Raw genomic sequence first — 18286 nt, forward strand, 5'->3', positions numbered from 1 at the left:
GGCACCTAGCATGTATAAATGAAAATCCAAAACCAAATAAAAATCTACCTTTAAAACAAATCATAAAATGTCCCAAAGATAGAGTTCCAAGGAATTTGACTCACAATCAACAATTCAGAATATACAAAGAACCGAGGTGCCATACCTATAAAGCAATGGGAAAAACAAATAGGTGAATTAAACCTGTAAATATATCAAAATATGAGATAAATATAAATTAATGTGCTCAAAGAAATAAAGGAGAGGTTTGAGATGACTAAAGAGTAAATGGCTAAGTATTTTTGCAGTAAAAATATATAGAATTAACAAAAATAAAAATGTATAATACTGGTTTTTAAAAACTCAACAGATGGGTTTAGCAGATTCAAAAGAATGGGGGAAAATAATGAACAAGAAAACATTTTCTGAAGATATTGTATAGAATGCAGCATAAAAAAACAAGAGTTGGCAAATGTAGAAGACTAAATGACAGGAAGTTTGAATAAGAAGTTCTATGTGCCTGAATGCAGTTCAGATAGGAAAAAAATAGGAAGAGAAACAATACTACAAGTGTAAGAATTTGAAGAAAAGTGTAATTGAGGATTTTCCAGAACTAGAGAAAAGCAACAATCATCAGATTCTGGAAGGTGAAAAATTACCAGGAAAAATAAGTTAAAAGACATTATACTCAATCTTTGAAACTCCAAGAACATAAATTTTAAAATCTGTTGAGAGGGGCAGCAGAGGACATGGTGCTTTTGAGGGAAACAAATTGCTCAGTTCTTACTAGCACCATTGGAACTCAGGACATTTTTTAAAAAAAATATGCAGAAAGTGAAAAATGTTTTGTGGAAAATGCTTTTAAGTATTTGAATGAGAGATATTTTCAAATGAACAATGATGGAAAGTATGTGCCACCAAGAGACCCTCAGGTAACAGATTTGAACAAATATCCATCAGGAAGAAAGGGTTTTTCTCAGAAAAATTCTCTGGACAGTAAGAAAAAAGAATGAGCAGGGAGGTGGGTAAAACAGATATAGACATTGACTGATTTGAATATCAGTTTATTGAATAAAACAATAACAATATCAAAATATAAAACTCTACACAAAAAGTACCTATTGGGAAATTATAGAGTTCTAACTCATTGTATTGTTTGGGAAGGAGGAAAAGATAATGACTAACTTTATTGATAATTCATGTATATACTCTAACAAATCTAGAGTAATTATTTAAAAAGTAAATTATTACAAGAGTAAAGCCTATATACATGAAACTAATAAAGGGAAAACATGAAAAAGGAAAAACACTAACCATTTCAAAAAGAAAGGAAGTAGAAAAAAGAGGCCTAGAAATGGCAAGAAAAAGAAATATAAAACTAGGGTAATAGAAACAAATTCAGACATATCATTAATTACAATAAATATTAGTGGAAAAAATACTTGATTCAAAAGACAGAGATTCTCAGGCTGAAATGAAAAAGAAGTTCCACTCATATGCTTATGTTATGTGAAGTGAGTTTTTCATAAACAACATTTTATAGGTCATATTTTCTAGTCTACCCTGCCACTTCTTGTCTTGGATGTACTTGGACCATTTACATGTGTTGCGCATGGGTCACCGGCCAGCAGTGACCACGGAACGCTGTGGATGGCTCGACGATAAACACGCGAGAAAAAACATGCACAGAGACAAACTAGTTTCTGTGGAGAAGTAGGGACGAAATGGCCACCCCCCTAGTGGGGAGCGTGCCAATTTACAGTCCATACCTGCTTTTATTGGGCTCATTTTGCATAATAATTCAGGTAAAGTACAGTACTCATTAGGGGAAGTAAGGAATTATAGAAAACAAAGAACTCTGCCCGTCTATTGAGTTGGGGGTCAAAGAGCTGTAAGGCTGAGGAACAAACTAGCTTCCTCCTAAGACCCTTCTCATTCAACTGAGAGCATTCTTGAACAAAGAAGGTTTCACAGTAATTTACATGTTCTTTCTTAGGCCTGATCACCCTGGGAAATCCGCACTTCCCAGTACCGAGCTGTACTACCCCGTCATTGTTTCAGGCTTAGGTGGAGTGCGGGAACTAAGGCCACCGAGAGATAAGGAGATTTTCTTCCGGACGCTGAGAACTCAGACTTTGTCAAAGCTGAGGAGCGAGGGTCCATCACCCCCCTTTTGCTGCAGCCCCCCAAGTCCTTCTTTTGGGGGGGGGGCCTCCCAAAAGTGATCGTGCCTGGCTTGGGTTGTTCCCCCCATGGGGAATCTTACCCGTCTTTGGCTAACCGACCAAGCTTTTTGGGGTTCAGCAGCAGAAGCAGCATTCCTGCCAGGAAGATAAGCTTTTGTCTCCTTGCTGGCTCACGGTTCCAAGGGCGTTCCCTTAGCCTTAGCTAGGCGGGGGTTTCAGCCTCTGATACCAGTCAGGGCGGTTCCCAACATACATGTCATATGATTGCTGATATACTAAGGATTAACATTCTAACATTTTATTTTGTATTCTCTATTCTTTTTATTTTCCCTTTTATTTTTCTGCCTTCCTGTGGGTTACTTGAACATTTTTCAGAGTTTCATTTGATTTATCCATAGTGATTTTGAGTATATCTCCATGTATAGTTTTTTAGTGGTTTCTCTTGTTGTGACAAAACTTATCACAGCCTATTGGTGTCATCATTTTACCAGTGGGAATGAAGGATAGAAACCTGATCTCACTTTATGTCTTTTTACCCTGCCCCTTACATAATATAATTGTTTTAAATATTTCTTTCATGTGAAAGAAATATATACATACATATATCTGTGTGTGTGTGTATATATATATATATATATATATATATATATATATATATATAACCACAACAGATGTTATAAAATTTTCTTCAACAATCAAATATAATTTAGAAAGCTTGAGAGGAGGAGGAAAGCCTACCATGTTTACTGATTTTTTTTTTTTGCTTACCATGTTCTTTCTTCTATCCTGATGTTCTAGGAGTCCTTAATTGATCATTTCCTTTCAGTTTAGAGAATTTTCTTTAGTCATTTTTTTAGGGTAAGTCTGCTGGTGACAAATTCTCTCAGTTGTCTCTTATCTGAGAATGTCTTGATTTCCACAGATTCCTGAAGGATATTTGTTTTGGGTATGAGATTCTCAGTGGACAGTTCTTTCTCTTTCAGTACTTGAAAAGTAACACACCACTTTGTTCTGGATCCATGGTTTCTGGTGATGAATTAGTCATTAAAATTATGTTCCCCTATAATTAAGGTGTTATTTTTCTCTGGCTCTTGTCAGGATAATTTGTCTTTAGACTTTAGAAGTTTAATTATGATGCATTTTGTCACTCAACCTCTTCAGTCTATAAGTTTCTTTTGTCAAATTTGGGCAATTTCCAGCCACTTTTTGTAAGTTCTTTTTTCAGTTGTACCTTCTTTCTCCTTTCCTCGCAGAAAAACAGAAATTTTAGATATTTTGTTATACTCTCACAGGTCATTGGGTCTCTGTTCACATTTTTTACAACATATTTTCTTTATATTAATCAGATTGGGTAGTATTTACTGTTCTATCTTTTATTTTACTATTTTTTCATGTTTCCTCCTTTCTGTTGTTGAGTCTATCTACTGAACTTTTTGTTCTAGTTATTGTATTTTGACTCCTAAAATTTCCATTTTCTTTTTTATAACTCCAATTTCTTTGTGGAGATTTTTTGTGTTTTTTTGCGGAAGTTTTCTAATTATTCATTTGTTTCAAATATTCTTGTAATTTCCTGTTGAATCATTTGTATCACTGCCACTTTAAAATGTCAAATAATTTTAGTATCTCCCTCCTCTTGGTTTATTGGCATCTATTGCTTATCTTTTTCATTCAGTTTGAGATCTTTTTGGTTCTTGGTAAGAAGTGACTTTGGTTGAAACCTAAACATTTTTTACTTCATGTTTTGAGATTCTGGATCTTATTTAAACCTTCTGTTTTACTGTATTTTTTCTGACACTAATCCAGCAAAGGAAGGGACTGAATTGCCTTGTTACTACCAGGTGGAAGTAGACGTACAGGTGCCCCATTTATACTCCACTGATACCTGAGGTAGGGCATCCCTCATTACTGCTGGGTGTCAATGGGAGTTTCATGTCCCCACATGGCCTCCACTGACACCATGGTGGGAATAGCCTCATTAACTCTGGGTGATGGTGAAATTCTCTCCAGTCATCTTCATCATACCACAGCCCAGTGGTGAAAGGGAGTAATGCCTCATTACTGCCAGGGGAGAGTGGAAGTTCAGTCTCCTCACATGGTCTCTGCAGTCACTCATTACTGGCTGCAAGAGATGAAAGTCTCAGCTCGCTATTTAGGCTTCTCTGACAGCATCCTTGCCTTGTTACATCCTTATTAGGGTGGACAGGATTCAGGCTTCCTCCTTGTCCTTTTATTGCATTAGTAAGGGAATGCTTCCTCTTACAACAACTCATCCTCCCTGCCCTGGTATTTGACTGGAGTAGAGTGATTATTGCCCCAACATTTTTTCTCTTGCTAAGCCACCTTTTTCTGGGCCTCTGGCTACAAAGAATAGGTTTTGGGGCATTTTTTTGTCTGCACCAGTTGGCATTTCTGAGTTACCAGCTTCATCAGTTCCAAGTCTGGAGTATATGTAGCAAAAAGAAAACCTTCGGAAGCCCTGGCTGGCATAGCTCAGTGGATTGAGCGCGGGCTGGGAACCAAAGTGTCCCAGGTTTGATTCCCAGCCAGGGTACATTCCTGGGTTGCAGGCTATAACCCCCAGCAACCGCACATTGATGTCTCTCTCTCTCTCTCTCTCTCCCCCCCCTTCCCCCCCTAAAATAAATAAATAAATAAAATCTTAAAAAAAAAAAAAACCTTCGGAAATCACCACTTCCTCATTCCTCAGGTTGCTAGCTGCTCTGGTTTCTTCTCTCCACCTTTCAGATTCTTCCTGTATTTGTTTTATATTTCTTGTCCAAGGTTTTTGGATGTACTTAGCAGGAAGAATACAAAAAAGTTTTTTCCATCTTCCTGCAAGTAAGTGTTCTCTGTATTTTGTTGAATTTATTCTTATAATTGTTGAATTTATTTTTTTTAAGATTTTACTTATTTTTAGAGAGGGAAGAGAGGGAGAAAGAGAGAGAGAGAGACATCAATGTGCGGTTGCTGGGGGTCATGGCCTGCAACCCAGGCATGTACCCTGACTGGGAATCGAACCTGCAACATTTTGGTTCGCAGCCCACGCTCAATCCACTGAGCTATGCCAGCCAGGTATTCTTATAATTATTGAATTTCTTCCTATAACCATAGATCAGGAAATCAAGAATGAGGCACAAATGCAAACATGTCTATAAAAGCACTTTACAAACTCTGAACCTTCAGAGAAAAGTTACACATACGATGGTGCAAGGAATCTGGATTCTGGAGCTTGACTGAACTAGGTTCTGATGCTGGTCCTAACACTTACTAATGGTGTTTTTTTAGTGTGCTGGGTGCCTTTTACACCTCTGTAAAATGAGGATAAAATACCCACTTTATAGGGGTTTTTATTAAAATTTAATTAGAATCTGTATGTAATGCATAGCACACACACAATAGGTAATGAACAAATAGTTAGGCAGCAAATCAGCTCCCTGTTCTTCCCCTAAACTTGTAAGAAATGAAATCCTATTTGGAAGAACATCAGTCTTTTTTTTTTTTACTTTAAAAAGAGGCTCTCTGAAACAGAGGTCAAAGCATCATAAATTTGTTCTTCTGTGATACTAATGTTATTTCAGACTGCAGTATTGAACAGTAAGTGTACTTACTGCAAATAAAAATGTGGGGGAAAACATTATCCCTATGAAGAAATTCACAAATACGGACCATCACTAGAGGGAAGGGAATGAGTGCGGCTGAGATTAAAGCTCGGGGTGTTGATGGTGTGTCTCTGTGTGATAAGCGTAGTTGTATCAGAGCTCATAAAAATTAACACTTATTCCACCCCTGTCACTAGAGGAGAAGCCAGGAGACAGATCATATGCTAAGTATTGTTTTATCTAGTCTGTTTTTACACTTACAATTTAAAAGCCTGGATGCTATAAGGCTGATCGAGCCTCATTGGTCCTTTGAGAAACATGTTAATGTCCAAAAAGTATGAGCATTATTAAAAAGTGGTTAATTCAGCCTGTCCCTTGAGGCCCTGAAGATGAAAGATGCACATACAAGCTGACAAAGACCATTCCACCAAATTAGGTCATAGGCATTGGTTAGTGACAAGAAAATAAAGTGCAAGTTTACACTAGAAATGCCTCCATCTTTGTCTAAGGTTTTCACTAGTCCTACTGTCAGGGACATGTTCCAGGATCATGGTTTGCTGTGTTACCTACCAGCACCCCTCCCGGGATATGGATGCAACAGGCTGCTGGAGCCACTGTGACACAGTGGACTGGGGCAGCAAGAGGAAGGCAAGAAGGATCATCAAAGGAGAAATGACCTACTTTAACACCCTCAACAGTTTATTACTTAAGAGTTTATTGTACAATCTGATTTTCAGAGCATGGCCCCTCTGTAGCATTAATATTGGGACAGCTTCAAGTTTTGTCTGTGTTATATTCTAAAGCAGAAGCATTTACTTTATTTTCCAAATTAAAAAAAAACTAGTTCTTGTTGAATATGTATAATTTAAAGGAATTCTTTAAAAAAGGTATTCTCGTAGGTAGTCTCAATGACAAATAAAAAATGAAGAAACTTTTGGTCCATAATCCTCTCTTGTCTCTCTCATGCTGGGTTGCCATTAAGTCAGACCTCCCTGGGAGTCTTAAATGCCACGGCAGGCAAGTTCCCGCCAGCTGTTTGTGGAATTGTATAGGTCACCCAGCCTCGGGGTTCAGCTTTAGTGTTCTTGGATCCGTTATGGCTCCACTGGAGGGTTGAAATTCAATCTTCAGTCACTGTTCTGTAACAAATTGCTACTTTGGACTTTTGCTAAAATAGTCGTCTTACTCCTGGCTTGAGCTGTTCATGGATGGTACGGCATTTTTTAAGGTCGGCTTCTGCTTGGCAGCATGGAGGGAGCTGGGTGGTAGAATAATTTCTGGTAGGCGAAGGAGTCTTGGAAGCCAGATTGTAGGATGAAATCACCCTGTTTAGAGAACAAGGGACACCCTCACACACATATTAACAGATCATTTTCTTTTGCTTAACTTTTGTGAAATGCTTACCCAGAGTATTACTGACTCAGTATGAAAGAATCACCACTAAGTTTCTTTAGGGCATGTTTTTTTTTATTTTATTTTTTTGTCTGCTTCGGTGTCTGTAGTACTAGAAAACAAGTGTGAAACACTCTCTTGACAAAACCTATTGGTAAATTGTAAGTTTGTTTTAAAAAAAAATACTCACTGCCAAAGGAAATATTTTAAAAGTTTACTTAATTATAAGAACCTCATTTCCCCTAATTAAACCCCACAGCTGGAAACTTTGCAATATTGACTTAAGCTAACTGAGTTGATACGAGAAAAGTAGTGATTAAAATAATCCCTAACAGTGAATAAACTAAAATTTCTTTTTAGTCAGTTTTAGGTTTCCCAACAGCATGTTTTGTGCTCAGTTCTCATGTATTATTTCAACCATTCGAATTATATTTGGCTTACCTTAAATTGAACATCACTTGGCTTTTCGTGTACCTACTGATGGAAAGAGAGGAGAGGGTCTCCAGAGGGTCTCCTCTGACAGAGGGGCTGTGAGTCCACCAGAGACCTTCACAGCTCCTTTCTATGAGGCTTCATCAGGGTGCACAGACCACGCAGGGTGTCCACCCTAGGTTTTCACTTGCATTTTTAAAAAAAGGATAGGGAAAGCCCATGATTGGAATAGGGAATCTGAGGCTGTGTCAGATCTTCTATAAGGAATTCCAACACATTAGCTTCAAAACCAATTTTCCTCCTCACTTTCAGTAATTGTAACAGTACCGATGGAGCAACTTTACTTTGGTCAGAGTGAAAATTTAAGCCGAATGACCTGGTTTATCCTTCGCCTCTCACATGTAGTTGACCCTTAGATTTTGGTTCTTGAATGTTTCCTCATGGTCCCTTTTCTGAATTCTCTTGTCCACTATCTTAGATCAGGTTCCCCATCCTCTGTCGTCTGATCGTTGCAACAGCTTCCAACAGGTGTCCCACCTGCAGTCCAGCCTTACTGCCCTACTCCCCTTACAAAACCAGAGCAAAACACTCCCAAGCCTGTGACAGAAGGATTTTGTAAAATCTAAAGCATGCTGCTCTTTATGAAACTTCTTTATGCATGAGCTAAAGCTCCGATGGCCTCCCAACACCTGCACAGTAAATCCCAAGCCCTTTTTTTCAGATTTTTTATTGTTGTTCAAGCACAGTTGTCTCCACTTTTCCCCCATCCACCCCTACTTCCCACACTCCATCCTACCCTCTTTGGCTTTGTCCATGTGTCCTTTATACATGTTCCTTGATGACCCTTCCCTTCCTTTCCCCCATTATTCTCCTCCCCCCACCCCTCTAGTTACTGTCAGTTTATTCTTTATTTTGATGTCTCTGGTTATATTTTGCTTGCTTATTTGTTTTGTTGATTAGGTTCTGCTTATAGGTGATATCACATGGTATTTGTCTTTCACCAACTGGTTTATTCCACTTAGCATAATGCTCTCCAGTTCCATCCATGCTGTCCCAAAGGGTAGGAGCTCCTTCTTTCTTTCTGCTGTGTAGTATTGCATTGTGTAAATGTACCATAGCTTTTTAACCCACTCATTTACTAATGGGCACTTAGGCTGTTTCCAGCACTTGGCTATTGTACATCGTTGTGTTGCTCTGAACATTGGGATGCGTAAATTCTTTAGAATTGATGTTTTGGGTTTCTTAGGGAATAATCCCAGCCGTGGAAGGCACACCTTGCTCTCCTCTTTCCTGATGAGGCACTCCCCTCCAGCGTGCACTTTTGTAAACTATAATTCTTGACCCACTGATAGATTGGAAATTAATATAGCTGATCTAAGCTAGTACAGTTAATGAAATAGAACAGAATAGACCATCTATTTTCAACTGGTGTGCCACAAGAATTTTTAAAACATGCAACACCTGACTATTTAGTCAGGGGCACTGACCTCTTTTTCCTTAGATTGTCAAATAAAAAGATGACAACAGCCAACACAACAATAGCTGTCCAGTGTGAATGAACCAAAATTATATCTACTTTTTGTCAGATCAGCAAAAAATATATTTTTTGGTGTGCCACAGAATTAGGTTATATGTGCCATGAGATGAAAAAGGTTGAAAATCACTGGACTAGACTGGCCATTATCTGTGAGATTATTGTTATCCACAATTAATGAAGAAACTGAGGCTTGACTAAGATAGCAGAGCTGGTTAGCTTCTGAAAGATGTAGTGACCTCTTCTGAAGAACAGAAGAAGGGCCTGCCTCATTCAGAAATGGGTGGGATAGGAGGAAAGAGGACCAATCCACTATGCTTCTTGTATCTCCCCCTTGTGATACAGTTTATTTCAGAATTTAATCTCATTAAACAATGCATGTTTTATTGGGTGATTTCAGAGTAGAATGGAAGAAAGAATAACAGATCAGAACATAAAAATGCTAGTTTCATCTCTGATACTAATTAGCTGATTACTCTGAGTTTTCTTTATACAATAGGGGTAGTAATATTTATCCCATTTAATTAGCATCAAATTAGAATAATTAATATCAAAGTGTTAAATAATGTCATATCCATAGTATTACTATCCATTCAAGTTTTAGAGCACTTTTTAAATACAGTGTTTTATTCTCTGACATATTAAGAAGTCAGTGAAAGGGATATCATTCTACCAGTTGATGTGCTAAGTCAGTGCACAAAATATACCAAATAACTCTCCTGAGTAAACTTGTGGTACATAAATGCCTTTCACATGCATTCTCTTGGCTCATCTGTCACCCTCCATAAATCTGTCCATTTGCAGTATAGTATCTGTTCATCTTTTAATGGGAAAGTTTCTGTGATATGTTACCCATTACCTTAATTCTTCAAAAAGTAGTCTTGCAGCTCAACATAGAGCTGTCTTTTGATGTCCAGTACTGTTTACTTGAGTGGGTAGTCTACACCTTCCTTATTGAATTGCAAGGTAAGAAATGCCCATCCAACTTCCCTGGGATAGAGGGACTCAAAATGTATACACAGAATTTAAGAAGTTTTTTCCAGTGTTCTGGAGACAATTGTTTCACATAGGAAAAATAATTCAAAAAAGACCTTACACATCACATTTGGCATTGAGGAAAAAAATTCTCCTCTCAGCACTCATGGTTCCACCTCACCTAGCTGCGTACACACTGGTGGTTGTTCAGGCCACTGGAGGTGGTACTAAAAACCAAGCAACAGAAAAAGGAGGTATATTAAACTTGATTTGATTTTATTCATCTCACCAAATGATCAGTTTCTGATTTCATTGTAATAGCCTTTGCTATCTAACCCCTACCTAAAATAATACAAAACTGTGCAGAGACTATGGTTTGCAGAAACTCTATTACTGTCATTGTTGGGTGATTCAAATCATGATCACGCCATGATCTGGAGTTCCTGGATCCATCAAAGTTTGTGTGTATCCTAACGTCTGGTCACCTGTCTATGGACACATAGTGACTCCTCTAAAATAGCACCTGCTTTAAGAGAGTGATAAACCAGAACGTGGCTGGTGTGGCTCAGTGGATTGAGTGCCAGCATGCAAACCACACGGTCGCTGGCTCAATTCCCAGTCAGGGCACATGCCTGGTTGTGGGCCAGGTCCCCAGTGGTAGGGCACATGAGAGGCAACTACACAATGATGTTTCTCTCCTCTTTCTCCCTACCTTCCCCTCTGTCTAAAAATAAAATAAATAAAATATTTTTTAAAAAAGAGAGTGGCAAATCTCCAAGTTATTAGGACTCAATCACACCTCTGGATGAAGTAGGATAATGATACAAATGCAAATGGCCCTTTTTTATCAGAACCATAAAAATATTCAAAAATTAGAGCTTATCATATAAGATCATAATTAGACCGAGGCCAGATCCATGAACACAGGAGTTGGGCACCATCAACCTTAAGCATGAAACGTCTGTGGGGAACTGAGCGCTATGAGATTTAGGGCAAAGGAATCATGGCTGATGGTGGTGGAGCTACAGGCCATGTGGCCTTTCCAGACGTAAAGAAACCCACTTAGTAACCCAAAACCTGCTGGACATGGCCCAGGATGTATCCACTTAGCTATAGGAATATTAATTAGAGCTTTTAAATTCCCACTTTAAGGAAAGATTTGAATCTTCATGGTTATAAAATACCTCATGAAATCCCAGACTGCTGGTTGTACAGATAAAGGTGTCGGTCACACAATATGCTTTAATTCTCCAGTCTTTTCAGAAACTATCATTTGATCAAATGCTTTCTTATGATTGTGCAAACACGAGTAACCCCATTTCTATCTTTCCTAATGCTCTGGGAGCGAGTCCAAGAGTCAGAATGAAAGGCAGCTCATCTTCCTATGAAGTTGAATCTCCAAAGGCACCCACTCACTCACTCCTTAAGAATGAGCGCTTGCCCAGCTTTTGAGGGGGCAGAAGCTTATTCTGCCCCCTCAATGCTCAGGTAAATGCTCAGGAAAATGTTTGGTTGGCTAGAGTTTTCACAGCTCTTTACATGCAAATTAATTCCCACAAATATCAATAATTATAAGCAACTGTGCAAAATACCATGTGCACAGTGTAAAGCATTAAGCATAATATATAATACCATGTGAAGCATTAAGCATAATATATGGATCAGTAAGAAAACTACTGTTTTGAAGGTGTTTCTATTTGTTTGTGTCTATATTCCTTGGGTCTAAAATAAGGAAGCAGGGATACTGCTTGAGCCATTGGGAGTATGTATGGTTAATGTGAGGTGTGGTTAAGATTCATAGATTTAGAGGAATGTTTCACCTTGGAGCTTGATGAAAGGACATGCTTGATCCTGAGGTAAGAACTGTTAAAACTCACTCCTTTCCCCTTGCCATATAGCGACAGAATTTAGGCACAAAACATTCAGCCTCTCCCAATCTGTGTTACAAACATTGTACTTTACATGGTCAAATGATGCTTTACATTTTGTTCCATAACTGTAATGAAGACTTCCAAGCTTTCTACAGTTTGATTGTGAAAGTTACCATCCTGTAAGCAACATTTACATCATAACAAGTGCGGCATACTGGGTTTGATCTCCATTCAGAGCACATACCTAGGTTGTAGTGATGCTTCTCCCTCTCTCTCTCTCTCTCTCTCTCTCTCTCTCTCTCTCTCTCTCTCTCTCTCTCTCTCTCTCCCTCTCTCTCTCTCTCTCTCTCTCTCTCTCTCTCTCTCTCTCTCTCTCTCTCTGTCATTTCTGCCTTCCCTTCCTCCCTCTCTTTCCCCCCTCTCTCCCCAATAAACATATCCTTGGGTGAGGATTTAAAAAAAAAGAAATGATTTTATTGTTCTTTACATCACTGCTTCCTGTTTGAAACTGGTGACTGGTTGGTTTTGCTTTCTCTGGGATGTCTTGTTACTTTTATAATTTTTTGAATTCTCTACTTTTATTTAAACTTCAAATTCTTCGAATGTCTCATCCATTCTCTTCTTTGCTATGGCCTCTGTGCAGCTTCCCTCTTTGGGGCCCCTAGCCTTCCGCTCTGGCCCAGACAGGTTGCTTTCCTTCTAGGCTACAGTGCACATGCGGCCACTTTCTCTCACTGCCCTCCTGCCTCAGAACCATTGTTTTCCAGACAGCATAGTCAGCCATGTGCAGCTAAATGTACAGCCATAAGCTCTCATAACACACACAAAACCCTTATTTTTAGCCTTTCCCAATGTTCATGTTATAAATATTCCCATAGTTGCTGATGTCAGGTTCCCAGCTTGAGGTCACTGACCTTGGAGTTGGGAAGAGATGCATCTGATCCACATCCATAGGCCTGTGCCAGCAGCGTCAGCACACCATTGGTGAGAACCATTTTGACAGAGAGATGTCTAAAATATATTCAAACTTCTCCTGAGTTAACAAAGCAACCAGGATATCATTTAATTTCTTTTAGTGGCTCTGGGCCATTATTATTAATGTCAAGCTCTGAGGCAAAAAGTGATGTCTCTAGAGTATGACATGTAGAGAGAAAATATTTGCTTATAAACTAAATGTCTGAAGAGCTTAACATACAATTTAGATTAAAAATTAAGAAAAATTGCAGTGGCATTTTATTTTTGAAAGGCTTTTTGATGTCATTAGTTGACTTTTTAAAATACAATACTCAGCCATGGCTGGGTGGCTCAGTTGGTTGGAGTGTTGTCCCATACACTGAAAGGCATGGGTTCAATTCTCAGTCAGGGCACATGCCTAGGTTGCAGGTTCGACCACTGTCAAGGTACATACTGGAGGCAACCAATCTATGTTTCTCTGTTACATTGATGTCTCTCTCTGTCTCTCTGTCGGTCTGTCTCTCTCTCTTCTCCTTCCTCTTTTTCTAAAATCAATAAACATATCCTCAGGTGAAGGTTTACAAAAAATAATAAAATACAATACTCAAATCTAGTGTTCAAGGTTTGCACAGTTGTTATAGCTGCTTCTTGCCTGGTCTGGTATAGTTCTGGTTGGTATGATCCCCCATTTGATTTTCTTAATGGCCTTGTGTTTGTGCCCTCATTTCAAGCCACCATAGGTCCATTTTTAAGTTATCAGAGAACAAACATTAATAAATAGAGAGATACAGTGCCTTCAATAAGGAGTGTGGATTTTCTGATAATTGTTGTTAATGTGGCTTATATTCATTATGCATGCTTTTTTAATATCATAAAAGAGAATGCTATCCATAAATTTTCTGACAAAAAATGAGGTTTTCTCTGTTTGAAAAGTTCACTTTAAAGGTTTTTGTGATGTGCGAGAACTTTAAAATAGGTTGCTTCTCAAAATAAATTGCCTGCAGTTGCTGCTGCATTTTAGGGAAAGGTTCCTGGGACCAAATTAGAGCCACAAGCAGAGACAAACAGGATTGAAACCGAGGCAGGTGCTGCTCCTTATCATGCTCTGATTATTTTTTTTAGCCATTCCTGTGCATCTCCCCTCCCCTCTGTGAGTGCAGGATGGTGACAAATCACTTGATGATCAGGAAATATCCATGAAATGAATGTGGTTCTGGTTGGTTGTCTATAGCATTTGCTCTTTTCTCGTCCACAGCTTGCTGAAGGTGAATCTTAACCAAGGTAGATTTGCTTACTGGATGGTGGACATGTCTTTATGTCCAAGGAAATTAAAGCTATTCAGGCATACACCTGCCACGTAACTAGAAAAATACCTAGGGTACCATTTTCATTTCAAATCTGCAGTTTCTAGGGCCATAAGTATGGCTAATGGTTGGATCATTTTATTAGAATTACTATTATATCAAAGTAAATCTAGAAAAATGCTTGAAATGTGTGAGATTAGTGTCCAAATACAGCAGGTGGAATCATAAATTTTTTAGATATAGAATACAATAAATATTGTGTGTACATGATAATGACATTGTTGGCGTTCACTGGACTATACAAAATTCATCTCTCCCATCATAAGTGCTTTCTGTGTGTATTTTAAATACATTTTGGAACTATTTAAAAGTGTGGTTTGTATCATGCAAATACAATAAACTATGGCATATCTAAAACTGTTATGGCTCCATAATATTTATTTGGATATTCAAAAATGATGATTCTACCTAACCTAAGATGGATTTTCATGAAGGTATGTAATCTCAAAAAATATGATTCAAAGGGATTCTTTAGTTTTTCATGAGTTCATTGAGCTCAGAGGAAATCAATAAAATAAGCTTCATTTTGAAAAAGTGGTTGGTCATGTCATTATCATCAGTGACAGCCCAATGAAAGGAAAATAAACAAAACAGAAGATTTGATCATTTTTATTTCAAGAGGAAGGCAGGGATGATAGGGGGTTGTTTTTTTAAAACAATACTCATGTTAGCATCACCACTCTGGAGTTACGGTTCCAAATATGTTATACTAAGCCAACCATTTTACTAAAAATAATGATGAATTACTACCATAAAATATAGTGTCATAAAATATCTGTCTAGATTTTTCTACTGTAGAAAATGATTTAAGGAGTATAGCTCTCCAGGTAGGTTTAAGACCTATTGATACTTTAAGTCATAATGCTCAAAGTTATCTTAGTATATTTTCTGAGAACAGCTATATAAAACAGTACATGAAATAGGTATCACAACTCTAGCAATAATGCTGTCCGTTACTGTGAAGAACATGCCGACTTCTCTAACTGTAAAACGAAGATGAGAATGAAGTGATTATGCTTGGGTGAGGTGCTCATGGGTTCTCCTTGTTTTGTTCCAGCTTTCAGCATTGGAGAGGCAGATCTTTGACTTCCTTGGTTTCCAGTGGGCGCCTATTCTTGGAAATTTTCTACACATAATAGTTGTCATTCTGGGTTTGTTCGGAACAATTCAGTACAGACCCCGATACATCGTGGTGGTAAGTCTTATTTTTCCCATGTTTGTATAATCACTACAGAATTGCTGTGAGGAAATGAATGATTGAAGTTGCTCCCTCAGTGATGACTCAGCATTGCCATTGTAGCTGTCACAGACTGAATTCTGTTAGGAGACAATTACCTTTGGACAGGGTGACAGTGAATGTTTACAAAGACAGCAAAGCGACACGTCTGTAAATGTGAGACTCACAGTGTTAACTAAGTTCCAGTCTCACAAGGAATTGTCATTAAATTTAAAGTGGGGCTTGGGTAGATAGAGTAAGAGGTTTGTTGATGTCTTGATGTTACAATGAGATGTAAATATACATTAACTGTCATTTAAATTGACATGTATATATCACCCTACAAAGCTAACCTACCTAGCCATAACTGCTAACTGAAAACAATAATGTAATATAATTGTAATTGATTTAGGACACTACCAATGCATGTATTAAAGGTTATTCAGTACTTGCCTCTACTGTATTTTGTATAGTCTGTTATTGAACACTTCCCGTTTTATTAAAAGAAATTTGGAATGTGAATCCATACTACAAACCACACCAAACAGTGTCAGCACCCCCTCCTTTGGAGGACAATTGGACAAGGGGTCTGTGGTGAGCGACAGTGAAATGGAAGTTCTTCACAGTAATTAGTTTTCTATAAAAAGAAGATAATATTTTAGGCTGCATGTATAAGAAGGTTGTAAGAAATAACAAGCATAGACAAATAATTGTACATAGAAACAGCATGCTCTAAAATGCTCGCTGAGCCTGAAAAAATATACAGTATTCAGTAGAATTATGGAATATTTTCTTGTAATACAATAATAACATTGCCTCATTAGAAGAAAACCTAGACTTTAAAATATGCGATCTTTCCATTTTGATTTAATCCAACCACATCTATAGAAAAGAATTAAGTTAGAAAGTTTTCCAGAAATGCATTCTCTATTTTGAATCTCAAAATTGACTCTTTGATACCTTTCATCATGTCCCAGAGTGAAGGTCAGTGACCCACAGCACAGGCTCTAAGCTCAGAATGGCCGCCCGGGGCCCGGCAGTGACAGGCATCACTCCACCGGCAGGCCCGCAGTTCTTGCTCTCGATTTCTTCTCTGAGCCTCTGCTAAGCCATGGTATAATGTACTAGAAAGGTGTCTCCTGGAATTGGACTTGCAGTACAAAATGCTTTATATACATAATACCAAATACTGTTGGATTTTATGTTCTAGTTCGTTGCAGTGAACACAGAGCACTCTTATTTAGTATGAACTTTTTATTTTACAATGTTGGTGTTCTGCTGAAGCACAAAATGCCAGAGGGCTGTGAAACCAGTGGCTTCTATGGGATGAAACTGTTGGTATACAGTAGTGACATTAACTAGTCCGATTGCTCCTACCCTCCAAACCTTGGTTCTTCATGCTCTCCACACAACTATCTAAGCTGAGGCATCTGCATTCTCTCTCCTGTATATGGGCTTCTTGCCTGGAGTCAGCCGTCCTCCCTTCCAATGTGTCCTTTGCTCTTTTCCTGAACCACTGGCTTAAAAGCCATCATGGACTCTCAGCAGGATAAAATATAAGAATAATCTCGGTTGATCAAACTAACCAAAATCAGGTCTCACAATCAGTTTTTCCTTCTTTCATTCCTTTCTTCTCCCCTTCCACTCTTCCTTCTTCCCTTTTTTTCTTTCTTAACTTCCCTCCTTCCTCTTTTATTTATGTATTCATTTAAACCTTGTATATTGAGTTTCGGCTGTGTATTTGGCATTGTTTTAGGTGCAGGGCACATTGGTGAGCAAACACAAACATTGATATTCTGTCCTCCTGGGTACCTACAGTCTGGTGAGGAGAAGTGGGCTTTTATGAAATAATCACCCACAAAAATGTTAAACTGTAACTGTGACAAGGTGCACACCTGCCATGAGGTGGGTAACGTGGGCATCCATCTGATCCTGCAGCAGCGAATACAGAGCAGAGGAGTGCAGTGTGAGTTTAAGTTCATCAGGGAAGAAGGGGCTGGAAGGGTTCTGGGCAGGAAGCATTGTAAGGCACATAGTAGGATGTCAGTAGCACTAGTTCCCATTCACTCATTAAGCATTTATTGAGAACCTACTGTACTGTGATAGGGTTGAACAAATAGAAAAGAATGTAAGTGATGGCATTGCTGCTCTCCAGGAGCTCATTAAGTAATGTGTGCAGAGGCACAGGGTACAGGGTTTCTGGAGAATGAGAACGTGATGAGGCAGAGGCCTGAGGAGAGCATGAGCCAGCCTCAGAGATGCGAAAGGACAGAGAGTTTGTGCCTTCAGCATCCTGGACCCCCCATTTCTATCTTTCCTCTAGCCTCTCACATGTGTAGCCGTGCCTGGTGTTCGTGCCCAGCTCTAGCAACCTTTTTTCTTTCACACACACACTTCTTTCCACACGCTATCTCCTGCCACCATTCTGAGTGTTGTGTGCTTTCCTAAGGCCACATGCTGTTTGCCTCCTCAGTTTGCACACACCTGGAATGCCTTCTGCCCCTTACCTGCTTGGGAAGCGGAAAATAATTTTTCAACTGAATGGTCACCCCTTAAAAGCCTCACCTGATCACCCCTGTCTGGGATAAGTGCCACTTCCTCTCTGCTCTTAGATCCTTCAGATTCTTTCTCTCCTTGCTCTCTACACCACAGGTGGCAAACACAAGGCCTGAGGGCCAAATCCAGCCATCCACCTTGTCTTATCTGGCCCGGCACCTTGTTCCTACCCAGCAGCAGCACCGAGCTCCTTGCCCTAGTTAAGGAGTAGCTACATTTATACAGTCC

The 18286-nt window shown here is 38.8% G+C and overlaps 1 protein-coding gene across 1 annotated transcript in view; it reads left to right on the top strand.

Moving 5' to 3' along the window:
• Nucleotides 1–18286, top strand: part of NKAIN3 (sodium/potassium transporting ATPase interacting 3) — a 535660-nt gene that overhangs the window by 240179 nt on the left and 277195 nt on the right. The window contains exon 2 of the mRNA XM_045860759.1: nt 15344–15481. Coding sequence (XP_045716715.1) covers nt 15344–15481 — 138 coding nt within the window. The remainder of the gene's footprint in view (nt 1–15343; nt 15482–18286) is intronic.

This window comes from Phyllostomus hastatus, unplaced genomic scaffold (assembly GCF_019186645.2).
Source record: "Phyllostomus hastatus isolate PE091 unplaced genomic scaffold, TTU_PhHast_1.1 phas_scaffold_21, whole genome shotgun sequence".
In the NCBI taxonomy this organism is placed as follows: domain Eukaryota; kingdom Metazoa; phylum Chordata; class Mammalia; order Chiroptera; family Phyllostomidae; genus Phyllostomus; species Phyllostomus hastatus.